The sequence below is a fragment of the Prosopis cineraria genome, unplaced genomic scaffold (genome assembly GCF_029017545.1).
Source record: "Prosopis cineraria cultivar Desert tree isolate PC_DT_omini unplaced genomic scaffold, ASM2901754v1 PC13, whole genome shotgun sequence".
In the NCBI taxonomy this organism is placed as follows: Eukaryota; Viridiplantae; Streptophyta; class Magnoliopsida; order Fabales; family Fabaceae; genus Prosopis; species Prosopis cineraria.
In genome coordinates, this window is record NW_026555344.1 from 5,474,823 (window position 1) to 5,495,015 (window position 20,193).

Here is a 20,193-nt window from a genome sequence, read left to right on the forward strand (position 1 = left end):
TCTTGTCTTTCTCTACTCTTCATATTAACTATATTTTACAACAGTCTTAATTTATATTATTAGCTGTAATAGTATATTTAATTTCTACAAATGCCTCATATAATGTAGCAAAATTATTGAAGGCATTTGGTGAAGTTTAAAAATATTGTGGAATTTAATTGAAAAAAGAAATGGGAAGAAAAAAAAATACTCTTTATATATGGCCTAGATTTCAGTATATTTTTAAGGCCAGTCTATTGGAAGCCTTTTCAATGAAATCAGAATAGGAAATAGAAAGTAGGTAGAAATACAGTTTAAAAATATGTTTCATATGCATTTAGAATTATGAGCTATTTATTATTTGATATATGTATTTTTATTATCAATTTATCAAAATATCTGCAAGAAATTTTTTTTCAAAAAAAAAAACTCTTCACATTCATCTTCTTCTTAGAGCAATAAAAGTAGGGTTAGCAGCCTTTAATGTGTTTTTCTCTAATATCACACTTTTTCAATTTTTTTAAGGAGAATTACAGTGAAATCCCACACAAAAAAATTAATTACTACAAGATCCATTAAAAACTAAACTAATTGCATTGAAAACAAAATCAATTGTCAATAAACTTTGCAATAATTATTTTTTTTATATGAGACTTAGTTGTAATCTTTTTTTTTTTTACCTTCTATATAATAAAAGACTTTTTAATATCTTAAGGTTTTAGAATGGTGAAGTCTTGTACTTTTTATTACTTTTTAAAACAGAAGGTCAGTTAGAGGCCTTACCCCTATAAAACCAACCTATACATTCCACATTTCTAGGCACCCACACCCGTATCGAAGACTCACACCCATAGCATTTGGCATTGAGAAATTGAAACCATGGAATAAGGCATTAGAAATCAAATCCACAGAACAATACAAATCGAAATTAAAGAATCATAAATCAAAACTATGAAGTAAAAGAAATCACATACCCATGAGAAGTACAAGCCACAAAAGCCAAAATAAAATTGACGGTGATGGCGAGCTAGAATAGCAAAGGGTTTAGGAGGGAGAACGTCGCCAAAGCTAGGAGAACTATAATTCGAAATCCCTGTGGATGGATGAACATAAATCACGATTTGAAAATGACGAGCAAGTGGCCATTGCAGGTGCCTTTTCTTGGTCATTGCCGTCGCCGGAAGTGGAATGGGTCGAGATTAATGAAGCCTTTCGTTAGCGAAAACCAGATCTACATTCTACACCTCAAACAAGATCCGTCACCGTGGTGGATTCGCCGTCGACTTTGTTGTTGAACCACCCAGGACAAGAGCTTGACGATGATTGCTGTCATGGATTCGCTGTTCGAAGAGCTTGACGATGATTACTGTTGTGGATTCGCCGACGGCTTTATTGTCATTTAGCTTCTTTGTTGCTAACAATTTCAATTGTAAACACGCATATGATTTTAATTCTAAATAAAAATTATGGTTTATTATTAAAATTTTAATAATTCGATATCTTTAATTATAATTAATAATTTTATAAGGTTTTTAATTATCATTTTCTTGGGAAAAGAAGAGTCTATGAGATGCGGCTGGGGGAAAGAGGTTCAGAAAACATAACAGACAATGGAAAGGAAGAAGGATATGAAATTGTGTGAACAAATACCTTGAGAAAGACAGTCATGCCGTGATTGAGACCGATCACCAAAGAATTGGACTTTATCGAGAAGAGAGAGATCGATTTAGCCCAAGAACTGCATCAAGAATGGGGGGATGGATTGATAATAGAAGGATTATTTCTTCAATATCTTTGGCTTGGCTTCTTCATGCCTTGAGGCAGCAAAAAGAAAAGGGCAACAAAGAAGGAAGTGAAAAGACAGAGAGTAAGGTTTGATTTTGAATTTGAAAAAATAGATAGAGACAAGTCTCCATTATTCTGTCTAGAAGTGTGAAAATAAGCAAGCTTGGCCCTCAAAAGCTTGGGCCTTATGAGCCCAGCCCTTAAGGGCTCAGGCCGTTGAGCCCGTTTTTTAAAAAATGATCAATTTTAAAGCCTAGCTCTTATTTGAAGGGCTTAGGGTCGAGCCAATAAGCCCGTTTTATTTTTAAAAAATTTAATAAAATAAACAAATACAAATAAAGATTTAGAATCTTAATTAAGTTTTTAAATGAAGATCAAAATTTTCAATCAAAATCAACCTTATCAAATCTGATAAATACAAAAATTTATGTGTCATAGAGTACAACATTAATCAAAACTAAAAATAGACCTTACAAAGTAATCGTGTTTAAGAAATTAATTAAAAATCTATCAATATTGTGTTAAAATAAATAGCAAAAGAACCAACATCAATTATTTTGATAACACAATACTTAAAAAATCATCAATCTTTTGGGGACACTATTGCAAAAAATATCTTTGAGAGTGTGTTTTTTGAAGTGCTTATAGAAAAAGAGCTACAAAATTGAAACGAAATCTACCAGAGCGTTTTTTAATCTTAAGCGCTATGGTATGGTAATTTATAGGAGCGCTCATTTTAAAGAGCGCTCTTAAAAAATAAAATTTTAAAATTTTAAAAAAGTTTCTAAAAAAGTTTTCATATTTAGGAGCGCTCTTAAAAAGAGCACTCTTATATTAAATATAAAAAAATAAAAAAATAAAATAATATTTAGGAACGCTCTTTATATGAGCACTTCTAAAGCTTATATGTTTCGAAGCACTCTTAACTAGTGCGCTCTGAAATATGTAAGAAAAAAATTTAAAAAACTTTTAGGAGCGTTAATCTAAGCACTCCTATATTAAATATAAAAAAAATTACAACACTCTTTAGGAGCACTTATATAACTAAAGCTTAAAGATTTCGAAGCATTCTGAAATGTTTTAGAAAAAATTTTTAAAAAAAAAAAAATTCATGACCTTTTAGGAGCACTCATAGAAAGAACACTCTTAAAGGTTCATAGTTTCGAAGCGCTTATGTATTGAGCACTCTAAAACATAAAAATAAAAAAATTAAAATTTAAACCTTTTAAAGCGCTCAGTTAATGAGCACTCCAAAAGGTTTTAAAAAAACTTTTTTAAACCTATTGAAGCTAGCATTCTCTCACGCACAACATATTTCTTCAAAATTTTTATCGTTCTCCCTCACACACAGTCATGCTGATCTCTCGCACAGCCTACCGAAAACTCAGTTGAAATCCTTCAAGTCATCAATGAATTGGCCGAAAACTTTCGATCTGACTAAGGGCGTCGGTAACTAGCCGAAAACTACCAATCTTTGTCTCTTGTAGCTCATTGCTTCATCTCCTAGATCTAAATGCCGATACATTATTGGTCCCCCTTGCTAAAACACTTCCCTTCGCCGCTCATGTTGCCATCAATCGCCTCTCACCTCTCACTTCAAGCTGCACGCTACCAATACTAAGGTTTTTTTAAATAAATAAATACTTATATATATATATATTATGTGAATAATTTAGGATTAATAATATATAGATAAACTTTATTGATAGTTAATTTTTTATGTTGCTTTAGATTCATATTAGTTAATCTTTATCTTGAAATAACACACACTAATTAGACACGTGTGATAATGACAGTAGAGGCTAGGTGTGATAATAGTAATTTGTCATCATGATTAATTTGCTATGACATTATATTATTCTCATTTCAATTTTAGTTTATTTGAATGTAGTTATTATTGAAGATTAGGAGGTTGAAATCTGAGAGAGGATACTCCTGCTTTAATTTTTTTTATTGTATTTGTTAAATGTTCTAATATACTTAAATTAGTATTCTTTGTTTAATACAATAATTGTTTTAAGCTGATAGATAAATTAAAGATAAATTGCGATATTGTTTGATGGATTTTAGTTACATTATACTTCACAATTTTTATCTAGATGAATTGATATGCTATATTATTGAATTTGATTATTTGGGATGTTCTACTTTTAGGGAGGACTCTGTCAATTTTTTTTAAAATTCTAAGTCTTTTTTTCTTCAATTTTTATGACTACAATAGTGATATGGATCGTAAGTGGATGTTGGCTAATTGACTGTCTAGAGAATATTGGGATGGTGTGGATGAGTTTATTAAGTTTGCATTTTATCATGATCAAGACTCTCGTGGAGTCATATGTCCTTGTTTAAAATGTTACTGTAAAAAGAGTAAGGCCAATAGAATTGAAAGATCATTTGATATGTAATGAGATTGATCCAACCTATACTTGTTGGACCATGCATGGGGAGACAAGAAATAATCTAAATGATTGGAGGGATAGTGTGAGCTACTCAGCATTTGATCGTGATAGTGGGACATATAATGTTGATCATCTTGAAGAAATGATTGATATGATTGAAGAGGATCTTAGGGACTATCCTGAAATGTTTGAGAGGTTAAAGAGTGATTCTAATAAATCATTGCACCCCAGTTGTAAGAAATTTACAAAACTATTAGTTATTTTGAAATTGTACAACCTAAAAGCAGCAAATGGATGAAGCGACAAGAGTTTCACGGATTTGCTTAAACTCTTATATGAGATGTTGCCAGAATACAATGAGCTTTCACCTAATACTTATAAGGCTAAAAAAGTGCTCTGTTTTATTAGGATGAGCTATAAGAAGATACATGCATGTCTAAATGATTGTGTCCTCTTTCAGAGAGAGTATTCAACCTTAGATGTGTTTAAAATGCGATGCATCATGATACAAGAAAAATGGATGTAGTCTGACAAAGGTGTTATGGTATTTTTCAATCATACCAAGATTTATATACCTATACAGCATTGCAGAAGATGCTAAACACTTAACATGGTATGCTGATGAGAGAATTAAAGATGGCAAGTTACGGCACCCTGTAGATTCTCCTCAATGAAAAAAGTTTGATCTTATGTACCCTGAGTTTGGGATAGAAGATAGAAACCTGTGTCTTACATTAGCCACTAACGAAATGAACCCTCATGGCATGCAAAGTAGTACTCATGGTATATGGTCGATCATTTTGATGATCTATAATCTCGCTCCAGCATTGTGCATGAAGCATAAGTATATGATACTGTCATTGTTGATTTTTGGGCCTCAACAACCAGGAAATGATATAGATGTGTACTTAGCTTTGTTGATTGACGATCTAAAGATATTATGGGAGACAGGTGTGGAGGTTTATGATAGGTATAGAGAAGAATATTTCATCCTACGAGCAATGTTATTTGGCACCATAAATGAATTTCCTACTTATGGCAGTTTGTCAAGATATAGTATTAAAGGGTGAGATACATGTCCAATTTGTGAGGAGCATACTTGTACAATTAGAACATTGTAAGAAGAACATCTTTATTAGACATTGACAATTTTTGCCACAAACACATCATTACCAACGATTGAAGAAAGCCTTCAATGGCCACCCAGAGAAGGGTAGAGTTCCTTTACCATTAATCGGTGAGCAACTCTTTGAAAAGGTTAAAGATTTGAATATTGAATTTAGAAAATCATTTGCAAGTAAGATTATTAAGAATGGTTGGAAAAAGAAGTCAATATTCTTTAAACTGTCATACTAAAAGACCCTAGATGTAAGCATTTCCTAGACACGATGCATATTGAAAAGAATGTTTGTGACGGTCTTGTTGGCACGTTACTCTACATTTCAGGAAAGAGTAAGGACGGTATTAATGCAAGGATGGATTTGATTAGTATGGGGTTAAGAGAAGAATTGGCACTAAAGAGGAAGGGAAAATACACTTTTTTACCTCCAGCAGCTCACACCTTGTCTAGAAAGGAAAAATTGGCTTTCTGTGAATTCTTGCATGAAGTTAAAGTATCAAAAGGATATTCTTCAAATGTAAGTAGCCTCGTATCCATGAAAGACCTCAAACTAGTAGGTCTCAAGACTCATGATTATCATATCATCATGAAAAATTTGTTACTAGTGGGTATATGATCCATTTTGTTGAAGAAGGTGCAAGCCACGATTACTAGATTTTGTTTCTTCTTTAAGGAAATTTGTAGCAAGGTGCTTGACCTGGAGAAATTGCCAAAGCTATAACATGAAATAGCTAAGATTCTAAACGAGCTTGAAATGTATTTTTTGCCTTCGTTCTTTGACATCATGATTCATTTATCATTTCATTTGATTAGAGAGACAAAGTTATGTGGCTCTGCTTATTTGAAATGGATGTACCCAGTAGAGCATTACTTAAAGGTATTAAAAGGATATGTAAAAAATCAAAGTTGGCTTGAAGGGTGTATTGTTGAGAGGTATATTGTGGAAGAAGCAGTTGAATTATGCACTAGATATCTCTATAATATGGATGCCATTGGGTTGCCAAAGTACACAAAGGACATCATAGGTGAACATGGTGGAATCATTAGGAAGAAACTCATTAGCATAGACAAGACACAATGGCAGCAAGTTCACTTGTATGTTTTACACAACATTGAGAAAGTTTAGCCATATGTCAAAGAACACAAGGCAAAGATTCAAAACAAGGGTAAGAATGAAACTTGGCTAGCAACATATCACAACCAGCATTTTACATATTGGTTTAGAGCTCACATCTTTGAGGAGTCCCACCAATCAGAAAGGTTGAGGTTTTTGGCTAAGGGTCCCGGATTTGAAGTATTTTCTTATACAGGTTATGTAATTAATGATTTTATATTTTATATGAAAAGCCAAGATGCACAAAGCACTATGAAAAATAGTAGTGTAATGCTTGTAGCTCAATCAATGCATGTCTCTAATTTTAAAGACAAGAACCTAATTTATATGATGATGTCATATTTCGGGATTATAGAGCACATTTGAGAATTGGATTATATGGAGCAAATTGAAGATTTAATTAAAGAGTAGTCAGAATGCATTATTGGCTATTTGTGATAGGAAGTTAGATTTCAATATTAGAAAAATACTAATAGTTTTATTTATTAGGCTTGTTAGAAATTAAACTAGCTAGTTAGGAAATTGAAATTGTTGTTTTAATTTCAAGTTCTTTCTTTGTATATAAATTTTTATATTGATATTGTTTCTGGATCAGTTTTTTATATTAGGATTAGTCATTTTTAAAGAAATGTAAAGAGAGAAATTTAGAAGATTTAGATTAAAAAAAATAAAAATGGCTTACAAGAGCGCTCATTATATGAGCCCTCCCGTATATTGACATACGAGAGCGCTCTTGAAATGATTGCTTTCGTATGTCAGCTCTACAAGAGCGCTCATTTCAAGAGTATGAGCGCTCTTGTACATTGACATACAGGAGCGCTCTTAAAATGAGTGCTCTTATATGTGAATATACAGGAGCGCTCATTTCAAGAGCGCTCCTGTATGTGCTCCCGAGGCCAAATTTTATTCTTACATATACGGGAGTGCTTGGGAAAAAGTGCTCCTACATCTAAACATACAGGAGCATTTTGTAAAGTGCTACCGTATATTTCGGAGTGCTAGATACATGAGTGCTTTTGAAGCACTCCCTAAAGCTAAAAAAAGAACTTTTGTAATCTTATTTTGTAGTAGTGGGAATAGGGCTTGGAGAACCGCCCGAGCCCGAATTCTTTTTTTCAGGGCCTATCAAGGCTGGGCCTAGAAAGCTTGATTTTCCAAAAAAAATCACTAATTTTTCAAGCTTCAACCCTTATCTAAACAGGACTTTCAGGCCTAACCTTTATTCCCAACTCTAATTCTACTTAGACTTGCTTCGTGTTTGTTATTCCCTGCAACCATTTTTTTTTTTTACTCTCAATCATTCGAACCCTATCATGACATAAAAATGAAAAAGTGGCCAGGATTTTTTAAGATGATGAGTTGGATTTAAATTATTTTAATTTTTTTTCCAGATCTTATAGTAAAAAAATCTTTTAAAGATAATTTTTTAACTATTTAATGATAATTTTTGTCACATATTTGAAAGGGGAAGAAAAGTTAGAAAATAAGATTTACATAATCTTAAAAATTTTGTAAGATTATATTTTGAAAATAAACTACTAATATAGTGGTTTACTTAACGATTTTTATTATTTTGTAATAATTTTCATATTTTTATATTTTTTTTACCACCTATTTTAATTTATGTATGAAAGTACTATATTTTCCTTTTTGTTTTTTGTTTTTATTTTTGTAAACAATTAAGAATTTTAGATGGAATTAAACAAATCAATTTCTTAGTTCATTTTGAGAAAGGTGGAGTCAAGTTGCCAAGTTCTGTGCTAAAAACTCACGCTAGACTTATCTTTATATTATGACTCGTTTTGAACGGTAGATCAAGTTTATGAGATTGAAACGTGACTAATCCAATTACAGATGAGTTTGAGTGAGTTGGGAAGGGAGGTGTTTCTGCAAGAATTGGTTTCCCTGTTCATCACCTGTGGTCGAAATTTAAAGTATTAATATATATTATATTTTTAAAATAAAAATTTATAAAAATTATGAAATAATTTTTATAAATTTTTTATTTTTAATATGGTCTATATTTAATTTAGAGGGTTTAATTTAATATTAAAATTTTTATAATTGATATATATTGATTATTCAAATGTATTATGTACAATAAAGATTAATATCATATTAAATATGGACTGTGTAGAATATATTTAGATAGTCAATATATAAAACTTATAAAAAATTTTGATATTAAATTGAACCCTTCAAATTAAATTTAAATCGGATTAAAAATAAAAAAATTTATTAAAATTATTTTATAATTTTTATAATTTTAATATATATAAAATAAAAATATATAATAATATTTTAAATCGGGATCATGCAAATTTTAATTTGGATGATTTAGATCTCATCACAAGATGAGCATCATGGTGCTTATCCTTATGATGAGTAGGGAAACCGGACCCCTTTCTACACAAGTTGAGTGACGATTTTGATAATCATAAAGGTTTAAGGGGGGGATTTAAGGGCCTATTGGATAACTCTTAAAATTACATCCAAACCATGTCTGAGATGTGCTTTCAGCAAATCTAACAAATAGTTGGATCTCTCAAATATACTTTTACCAAATGTAAATTGAAATTCAAACGGACACTAAATCTAAGCCTTTATGTAAGTAGTAATTTTGTTAGAAGAGCCATACTCTCATGGGAAATAATCTCTATTAATGTCATCAAAACTTATTTTTATTGCTATAATAAAAAATGTGAAATCATTTAATTCTTCTAAAATAGTTCCTATAAACAAGAACAAATGGTATTGGAAATACTCCTTCAGTTTCAGTTTACAATAATTTTTTAAGATGATTTGATATCTCAAAATATAAAACGTTTAAAAAAATAATTTTCATTAATGATAATTATTTCAATATTACCCCTTATTATTTAATTTTTTATATAATTTTCCCCTCTCTCTTATTAATGGAAATTTAAAAAAAATTATGATTGTAAATTATAATTAATGAACTTTATTAATATGTGCAATTATGTCAAAAATGCGTTATAAATTGAGTTGGAAGGGGAAGTTTTTAAGAAAAAGAAAATGGTATTTAATGTTTGGGAGAGGTAATGATGACATTTAATTTAAGCAATAATAATTTCCATTATTATTAATAAGAAGATCCAATTTCAGTATTGTATTTGTCCGCTTCCTCTATGGTTCAAACAAGAAAAGGCCTACCACCATTCCATTATGAGAAATACTCCGTTCGGTCATACTCCTTCCGGGCTAAATTATAAATTTTTTTTTTTGCTCTTCTTGGTTCAAAAAATAAGACATTTGATAGGTTTTAAAATTTTTTTTTCAGATTTTACTCTTGTAGTTATTAATTTGGTTTGTCGTATACTCCCTCTGTTAAAAAATATAAGACATTTTTTAAAGAATTGGATGTTAAAAAGTGTAAGACATTTTTAATCTTTCGAGATGTAATTATTGCCTTTTTTTAAAAGTATTCTCATTGATAATGATTTTATATTTATTGTAGGGTGTTTAATAGGGGTGAATATGAAAAGATATACTTTATTGAGGGGTGAGATTCGGTTAAAAATACCTTACATTTTTAAACGGGAGGAATAGTATTTATGACATTTTTCTTACTCTTCATGATAGATAAAACTTTATTAGTCTACAAGGAGGATCACACTTTCTCATGTTATAATACTTAATTTAAAAAAATATTATCTCTTTCATTTAATTTATTATTGACAGTTGGAGAAAAGGGTAAAAAGAAAAACTTATAATATTTTTAATTGAAACCAGGGATGTAATTGAAGTTTATTAATATTTGAATTATAGTTAAAAATGTCTTATATTTTGGATTGGAGGAAGTATATTATAAGTCACTTATAGCATTTTTATTGGAATCAAGGAAAACATAAAGTTTCATTCACTTTGTCTAAAAATTTAACAAATTTTTAATTTTATCTTTTATAAATATTCATACTTAAAAAAACTAATTTGACATTTAACAAGCTTCCCAACATTTAATAGAGGTAAAAGGATAAATGTAATATGGAGACAATAATCATTAAAATAAATATTCTCTCTACCCTAGTGCAACACGTACAATTGCCATGCCGATCACTTCCCTTATTATTCTTCATCTTCTCTGTTAGTCTGAAACAAACATGAAGAACCTGAAATATCAAACACAAATAATCATTGTTATCATCGCCATAATCTCCTTATATAATATCACCAAGCCACTGTAAGAACCTAATAGAGAAAACCTGTAAATAAACCCCTCATTATGATCTCTGCGTTCAATCCCTGAAATCCGATTCCTCCAGCTCCAACACAGATGTCACGGGTAACAAACTCATATATATGGATTTATCTCTATATATTCATTTCATTACAAAAATTAACTTTGACCGTTAATTGATCAAAAAATGATAGACAAGAACTTAAAAATCTTTGGTCCTTTTCTGTGAGTTTTTGGGTCCTTATCTGTAATTTTTGAATCCTTTATTATAATTTTATGATCAACTAATAGTTAAAGTTAACTTTTGTTAATGGAAAGGGAAAGATTGTACCGTTTTCAAAAATTGAAGGAAAAATTTGCATAATAAATTAATGAGTTTATGATTACTGAACCTAAAGTTCAATTAGATGATATTCTAAATATTTGTGAATTGGTTTAAAAGGATGCTCATCCTATATGAAAGACTAGAGGAAGTGTAATCAAATATAATTGCCACAAAAACAAAAAATCATTGATATCTAAATATTATTTTTTAAAAAAATTTTTACCCCTAACTAGCCCTTTCTCATTGGAAAAATAAGACACATACCCAAGTACACACACAAACATGCATGTCCAAGACATTTTTTAAAGGAGGGAGGATAGAAGGTGACGTTGTCATTAGGATAGTTTGTTATTGAATCTTATATATATATATATATATATAAGATTAACTCTATGAAAAATATTACTTTTTAAAATCTTGTCATTGAATCTTAATTACTTTTTAAAATGAAAAATATTACTTATATATGTATGTATATATATATATATATATATGTATATATATGTATGTATGTATAACTAGAAAGTGCATATTTTGAAGTAGAAAGAGAAAATGACAATCAATGATTTAGGTAAGGTAGCAATGACAATAAAGAATGAAAAATTTTCGAGAAATTAAAGAACAACTCCATTATTAATTGGAACGAAACACATTCCTCTATCTGTACCACATTATATGTCCCAGTTTTTATATTTTATGCTGTCAATGCTGCCATTGCCATTGCATGGCACATGTACAGAAAGATTAATCGAATGCCTACATTACCGATGTTTGTTGGAAAGGCCATTAAATTTGACAGGATAACTTGAAATGATGGATACAAACATTAATGATCAATTCTTTGCCTTTTGATAGAAAAAATATAACATTAAAACCTTTTAGACAATACAAACTTAAGTGAAACTTCGTCACATCGAATATTCATTCCAAAAAATTTAGAATTGGATCCCACTTTTCTGTGCTCAGTCTCCATTAATGTGTGCCTTCTTCATACTCCAAGCACTCAATCTTGTGATCTTGACATCAGCAGCACCATAATTGAAAACATAGAGCTGTGCCTCATCGTTGATTGCCAAAGTGGGGTAAACTCTGGCCGCGATGACCGCCCTGCCTTCTCCACCAAAACTCTCCACTACGGAGTGATCAATCTGCCAAAAAGCACACTTGATAAGGACAAGCCGAGATAATTACGGGTACAAATACTCAAAGATTTCGAAAACATGATTATTGTAAGTTGATGAGACCTTAAACTTTCGAAAACACTCATTATTATTTTCTATAACAATGAATGAATTTAATAGCGCATGCAACTTACCAAGCTTCTAAGCGATAGATTCTCATAAGAAGGGCCGACGTCAAGAAAGGTGCCATAAGTGGTGAGATCATAATCTTTTTGATTCAACGAAGACCTGCCAAAGTTTTGCATCTTCTGACGAAGTTATTAACAAATTGATACAAGGCTTGTAATGAGGACGAGGACAAACCTGCTTTGGTCGCTACAGAAGAGGACCAAAGGTTTGCGTTGGTATGTGAAGATTCTGAAGAAGACAGCAGTGTATTCTTTAGGCTAGGGGTCTCTAATGTGCCCTTCTCTAATACCCCTTGTAATATCTCAACTTTTCAATTTCATTTTTTATTTTTCTTTGGATCATTGCTTCTACATAAAATAAGAGACATTTGGATATCTTGATATCTCAAAATGGTAAAGATTTGTATTTTTTATGATTTTTCTAAAATAAAAGGGTGTATTTGTGATATTTTTCTTTAAAAAATAAAAAAATACAAATCTTCACCATTTTGAGACATCAAAATATTCAAATGTCTCTTATTTTATGTAAAAACCAATGATTCAAAGAAAAATAAAAAATAAAATTGAGAAATTGGGACATTACAAGAAATATTAAAAAAAGGCACATTAGAGGCTCCTAGCCCGTATTCTTTCAGGTCTTTGGAAGCAAACATGAGCAAACCAAAGGGGCCCACTCCACCTTCTACTTGTAAATTTTGAGCTAATCCCATCACCCATGTGATCACTGTCGGTCACAATCACAAAAAGCAAGACGAAAATTATTTCTATTTTAAGTTATAATAAATCTTGAGTTGTAAATTATAATAAATCGACCTGCTTTGGATCGGACTTTCATTTAATAGTGCACTTAGGCTCAGCGTTCCTATTTTAAGAATGAAAGGCTCTATTGCTTGTTTCATCATTCCTTGTCAAACGTCCTTTAAGCTGATCCTATTTCATTTTGGGACGAAGGAGAGAGGGTCCATATTCCTTTCACACTTGGTCTTATTGAAGGAAACTTTTAAAAGGATTGTATGTGCTTAATTTGAAATTACTTCGCTTGCACAGGAATAAATTAAGAATAATAAACTTTTTTCCTTTAATTGTCAAAAAAAAGTGTTATTCTCCTTGGTAATTAAGAAAGAAGGAAGGAACTCATTCCCCTAAGATGAAACTATGGAATAATTGAGGGAAATTTATAAATAAGGACGTGGCATAATTCAAGATCATGAAATAATAGTGAAATTCAATTTAAAGATTATGGTCTTTTTATGTATGCAATTAAAAAATATTCTTCTAACTAAAATACCTTTCGTGCCACTACTACAGAGAACATTGGAATTGATGAGTTCAAAATGTCTTAATACTTGGTGGGGAAATAACGTCGAAAAAAACTTGAAAAATGTTTAGCTTGAATTTTAGAATTGGATCTCACTTTTTTATGCTCATTACAGTTTCCATTAGGTCTCTGCCTTCTTCACGCTCCAAGCATTCAATTAGAGTGTTGTATTAAAAAAAATAAAAAATACATAGAGTTGTGCCTAGCTTATCCTTGATTGCCAAATGTGGGGTAAACTCTGGCCGGCCGCGATGATCACCCTACCTTCTCCTCCAAAACTCTCCATTACTGAGTGATCAATCTGCAAAAAAGCATAAGCGAGCGTGTATATATAAGCCGATGACCTTAAACTTTTGAAAACAATAATATAACAATGAATGAAGTTGTTAGTGTAACTTACCAAGCTTTTAAGCGTGAGAGATTCTCATAAAGGTCGACATCAAGAAAGGTGCCATAATTAGTGAGATCATAATATTTATGATTCAACGAAGGCCCGTCAAAGTTTTGCATCTGAATGTGAGATAATTATTGGAAGTTAACAGATTGATACAAACTTGTAAAAGACGATGAGGACAAACCAGCTTTGGTCGCTATATATAGAAGAGGACGAAAGGTTTGCTTTGGTATCTGATGATTCTGAAGAAGACACCAGTACTGTATTCTTTCAAGTCTTTTGAAGTAAACACAAGCAAACCAAACGGTCCCAGTTAGCTACCTTCTACTGCGGCACCCTTCTGCTACACAGACGCTGGGATTCTCATAGGCGCTGGAATGTGGGAGTGTCTTGATTTTTATCCAATTTTAATTTGCCAAAGTCTCTATATGGAGTTGGTGCCTCTCCAGACAAATCTTATGTTAAGCATGTCCGTAAGGTTAGTCTGGATGAACTAAAACTTGATTATTATCTCACTGGGAGGTACAATGCAAAGAAGGATAAGCTCATCTTGGATGCCTCTGGATTCCAAAATATTGAATCTGTCATGAGGTATGATTATGGAAAATATTATGCCTCCTTTGCATCATCAAAAAAGCGTCTTGGAGGCATAATATTTTCCATAATCATTCCTCATGACAGAGTCAATATTTTAGAAATCCAGAGGCATCCGAGATAAGCCTATCCTTTTTTCCATCATACCTCACAGTGAGATAGTATAATCAAGCTTTAAGATAATCTAGAGTAACCATACGGACATGCCTGACATAAGGTTTGTCTGCAGAGGGACCAGTCTCCAAATCGGGACTTTGTCAAAACTGGATAACAACCAGGACATTCCCACATTCCAGTGCCCATGGCCGAATATATATAGAGGGTGCTTTTGGCTTCAACCCGATTCAAAAAATCTTTAGAACCGACCGGTCTAGCTAGGGTTGGAGGAAAAACCAAGCAAAACTATAATAAAAATCACAAAATCAAAAAAGAAGTAATAGTAGCCCTCGGCTAAAGAAGAAAGAAAGAAAAAGAAGATGGTGGAGAAGAAAATCAAAAGAATCAAGAATGCCATCACGTTGTCTTCGTTTCAATAGGAATAAAAATTGCAAAAATCTCGGATATCAAAAGATATAACAAGAAAACCCATAAAAAATCACTTGAGAAAGGACGACTAAGGAGAAGGCAGGTGAAAGAGAAAATGCAACTGATTTAATTGGCAGAGGAGATCGAGACTGTGAGAGAGAAAGTGGGTTGGATGTGGAGGATGCAGGGAGACGACAGAGTTATATATGTAATGTTGGTGCCGTGGGAGAATGCAAATGGATCGGAACTGACGAATCCCAACTACGTTGCGATTTGCTCATTTAATTAAGCCGACAATAAGTTATGAAGAGATGAGCCAAAAGCCCAAAACCCAAAATAATTTCTGGTTTGACGTGACCATCGCCTGTTCCTAAAAAAATTTATCAAAGGATCAATAATAAGTTTTATTTAAAAAAAATTATGTTTTTATTTTAATAATAATTTATTTTATATTAATCTTTATTTGTGATTAATTTTGTTGAAAGGAAGTTGGCTGTGATTTTCCCTGCATACTTATAGCAATTATCTGATATATTCCACCAAAGGCAACTTTTTCCACGGAATTTGTGAAACCGGACCGGACCATTGAATAGACATTATCTTATTATTTTTTCTTAAAAAAAATATAATTTTAAATTCTTGCATTTTGTTATTAATGTATTATAAATTTCTGTACTTTTTTTATATTTTAAATCTCTATATTTTTATTTTTTGATGTTATAAGTCTCTCTTAAAATCTTACACTTTATTCATTTAAAGACATAGAATATCAAAAAATAAAAATATAAAGATTAAGAACATCAAAAAAAATACAAGAACCTATAACAAAAGCATTATATTAATTAACGTTAGAAAATAAAAAAGGACGGTTCTTAGCCTAACCTTCTGTGCATGCGTACCGATTAAAGATACCACTTTTACAGATAGCAAAACCTATATATCATTAATTAGGGATACTTTTTTTCTTTCTTTCCCTTTCACTCTGTCCTTCATTCCCACTAGCTTCAATGAAATATAATACTCCTTCCATTTATTTTTGTAGAAAAAAAATATATCACATAATTTATAAAAATTAATTAATTATATTAACTATATTTAAAAATAAAATAATTAAATTATAATACCTTTCATTAATTGTGTTAATAAGTTTTCATTAATTATTTCTTTTGATTATGAATGATAAAATTATCAAGAATAGTTTAGAAATTTTGCAATAAATGCTTATAAAAAAATGCGATTTTGTTTATATAAAAAAAGCAAACTAAAAGTGATAATTTTTCCTATAAATAAAAACAGATAGAGTACTTATTAACTTATATATGGCATTACATATTGGGGTAAGCTTTCATTAATTGTAAAATTTATATGACAACTTCATAGATTCCTAATATCGAAAAACGTCCACGTAAAAAAAAAATTATAGAAAAACGATTAGATGCCAATATGCTGTAAAGAGAGCAGAAAATTTTTTACATGTACCGATGCACCACACGATCCATACTTTATTTAATAAAAACATGTTTTATTACAATAGTGCAATCCAATAAGATTTAATGTGTCATGATTTTTAATAACTTTATCATCAACAATGATAAAATTAATTTATATTTACAGTCATCATGTATAATATGTTTTTGTTAGAAAGAGTATAGATTATGACGTGGTGATGCGTTGGGTTTATATAAAAAAATTTCAAAAGAGCTTTGCCATCCAAGAGTATAATTTAATGTTTTCACTTGGAGTTGCGCATTTATTAACGCTGTGTTCTAATTTGCCGGCATTTATATTGTCTTCCACCCAAAAAATGGCACTGCCTCTACCTTTCTCGGCCTTTCGGCCAAGATCAAGTGTAAATAGATGACCTCGAAAAGTCTGTGGCCCAAATGTAATGTACGGCAATGGAATTAAGTCCAATGGGAATGGTGGTTCGAACTACTGTAATTCTGGACCCAAAAAGAGTTTCAATGGATTGAAATATGTTGATCCTGTTTTGAAACATTCAATTACGACCAACAAAATGGGCCTAGGTCCACTTTAATCTTTGGGAGGGAAAGTGCTGTTCTGCTTTAGTGCCTTCTCGAGACACTTGGATTTTTTTATATAAAAAAATTAAGACATAGGATAGAATGACCCGGGAACTACAGAAATGAGATTTTTACGACAAATCGTAATTTGGCATTAATCATCTTATGATGTCTCTATTTGTCATTTCCTCTTATAATAATATTTTAAGAATGATTAATTTATCAGGGATTTAATTAGTACGGTTCCAGTTTGAGAATTGAGAGAATGAAGATGGAGACATGGTGGGGTAGACTTGGTTTTTATCAGCGATCTGAAAGCCCCAGCAAGAATGATACCATCGGCTGACACAGGAGTTGCACACATACAAGGATATAATTATTTACGGACACACGAATTAGTTCCTCTTCAACACATTTCCATACAAGCTAATTGACTTGGCCTAGTCAATAGAACTTAACTCTGCTATGCACGTGTCTATGGTAGGCAATTCAAGAGATCAAATGTAAAGCAAAACCCACAACACACACACACACACAAACACTTTTCCGTTTCACGTCTGATAGATACCACATGCAAACCTGAGGGGTGGTACCAGATTCCAATGCAGCCAAAAAGCCATACCATTTTTGTGAGAGGCAGGGAGGGTGAGGCTTGAGGGCTTTGGAAAATCATTCACTCCCACTAAGGATGGTATCTTTCGGTTGCATGACCATCATTCTTCGCCATTTTGCTGGTGCCGGTGCCGTCATAGCAGCTGGTGTGATTGTAACAGCCAGCTCTTACGGTTGCTTTACCATCCACATAAACAGACAGAATGCCATTACCATAAAACACTAGAATCATCATAAACTAAAGCTTCAACCAGAATGTCAGCAGAATACCAAATCAATTAGACTAGACAACTCTGACATAGAATTTCATGTCAAAAGGTGTTAACCACCATTACACTAAACAAATATATTGCCATATTGACCATATCGCTACTATTCTTTTCAAACCAAAACAAGAAACTCAAAATTATGTTATGATACAGAAAACTACGTATCAGTAGTAGTATTGACATTACAAAGCTACAATATGCATTCACCATCCAGGGGTCTGTTCACTCTTTCAAGATTAATCCTCCACTTCATCTTCTTCAAACTCCTCCTCCTCCTCCTCTTCACCGCTTTCCTCTTCCTGACCCTCTTCTTCATCATCAACAATGAAGCCTCCCAATGTCTCATCACCTTCATCTTCAACAATTTCATACACCCTAGGCGCTTTCTTTCGTCCAGAACTTTTACTTCCTTTGTTGTCCTTGGTTTGTTTATTTTGGTCTTTTGATCGAGTAGAGTACCCAGATCTAACTTTTCTTGTGTTTGCAATAAGGTCCACATCTTCTTCACTTTCCACCCAGTCATCATCTTCATCTCCGTTGCCTTTAGCTTTCTTTCGCTTTCTTCTTATGGCTGTCCTCTGCTCTTCAAAATCATCTTCATCTTCGCTATCTTTGCCAGGTTCCTCCAGGAACCAGTTCCAACTCTTCACATTGCGAATCATGTCCTTGGGATAATGATCAAACTCATGTCCCATCACCAAAAAACCAAACTCTGCAATTCCAAACCTGGCCCATGAGAATCTAGAGTAATTGGACACAGAAAATAACTGAATTCTACTATATTGTTCAGCAATGACCATCCCAAAATAATTCTTTTTACAATGGAAAAACTTGCATTTCTGGTGCTATTTCCAAAAAGTCTTGTTGTCCGAAGAAAAGCAAAAAATTGTTGATCATCATTCCACCATCCAGGGGGAAAAAAGGCAAGTATTATAGGAGGAAAAGTGGACAAAGAATACAGTAAAGCATAGGCAAGCCAAGTTTTTTTTAAAATGAAGATTAAGTTAGTATTTTGATCTTGTAATTTTATTTATTATTCTTTTCTTGGGTTTCTTAACTTGGTTTGTTTTCTGCAGGATTAGTCCTTTATCAACAAATTCATAGACCGTATACCCTACAGTTAGTTCATTCACACATATATATGACAGAGTTAATACAGGATTCTTCCAATTTGGTCACTTGATAGAAAAAGCAAATGGCCGCAGGATAAACATGGTCCGATTTTGAAGTTAGATTATCAATTTAACACAAAGTGCCGAATCAGAACAATGAATAATCTTTAAAAACCATAAATTTAAAAGTTACGAAACCAAAACTTCATTCATTCAATGACATATCTCATCCAGTATAGAGAGTTTAGAGAAATTACAGATTTAGCTATCAGCTCATTACCTTTAACGGTGTCAATTCCTGAAACATCAATGTCCTCAATGTCAAGCCCGTTACTTGAACTCTCAGAAACCTCCTTCTCAATATCCGAAACCGTCTTATTTCCGTCACGAACTCTACTGTATTTCAAATCGAACCAAACCGGCGCCTTCCCAGACAAACAGAAACGGTCGCCAACTTCCAACTCACCCTTCTCGAACTTCCTGAAAATCCGAATTTGACCATCGTTCTTGCTAAACAGCCAAATGGGGTTCCTTCCGATAACCTCGAACGAAACCCTAGGCTTTCCTCCGGCGTCGATCTTCTCAAGCGAAGTTCTCAGGCGGAACAAAACGTGACGACGAGAAACGGTGCGGTTGTTGGTGTTAAACCCTGAGCCTCGTCCAAACGGTACCTCACCACGCGTTCCCAACACAAATTTGGTACCGTCTTCACCTTCGACCTCAACCTCCATGGATTTCCGCTTGGAAGCCACTGCATTTTGATTTCGGCTACAGTAAGTAATTTACGATGGCGGTTAGAATTATAATGGTTAATTAACCTTTTGCAATATAGTTACAAGTTAATTTTCATAAAAAAATTAAAAATATTTTAATTAAAAATATGATCATATATAATTTTTCTTTTTCTCAACAAATATAATTTTTCAATACCATAAGTCAATACTTTTTTTCGTAAGTCAATACTTCCCCTGCCGCTAATTATAGAATTTTTTTTCTTAAAAAATTCAATTATTTTAGTTTTTGGTAATTAATTAATATAGGTGTACGTCCATCAATTTTCATCAAAAATAATAAATACATAGAGAATTCAAATGGGATCTTTTTGTGGGAGTAGTT

The 20,193-nt window shown here is 32.1% G+C and overlaps 2 protein-coding genes across 2 annotated transcripts; both read right to left on the bottom strand.

Moving 5' to 3' along the window:
• Positions 1-11,882: 11,882 nt before the first annotated feature.
• LOC129290955 (fructan 6-exohydrolase-like) lies at positions 11,883-14,838 on the bottom strand. Its single transcript, XM_054928015.1, has 6 exons — positions 14,743-14,838; positions 13,812-13,848; positions 12,881-12,953; positions 12,405-12,458; positions 12,236-12,329; positions 11,883-12,068 (listed from the first exon to the last, which is right to left on the bottom strand). The coding sequence occupies exons 1-6, from the start codon at positions 14,836-14,838 to the stop codon at positions 11,883-11,885; spliced, it is 540 nt and encodes a 179-aa protein (XP_054783990.1).
• Positions 14,839-17,952: 3,114 nt separating this feature from the next.
• LOC129291301 (uncharacterized) lies at positions 17,953-19,832 on the bottom strand. The gene is made up of 2 exons (XM_054928587.1): positions 19,358-19,832; positions 17,953-18,677 (listed from the first exon to the last, which is right to left on the bottom strand). The coding sequence occupies exons 1-2, from the start codon at positions 19,806-19,808 to the stop codon at positions 18,202-18,204; spliced, it is 927 nt and encodes a 308-aa protein (XP_054784562.1). The 5' UTR covers positions 19,809-19,832; the 3' UTR covers positions 17,953-18,201.
• Positions 19,833-20,193: the final 361 nt, after the last annotated feature.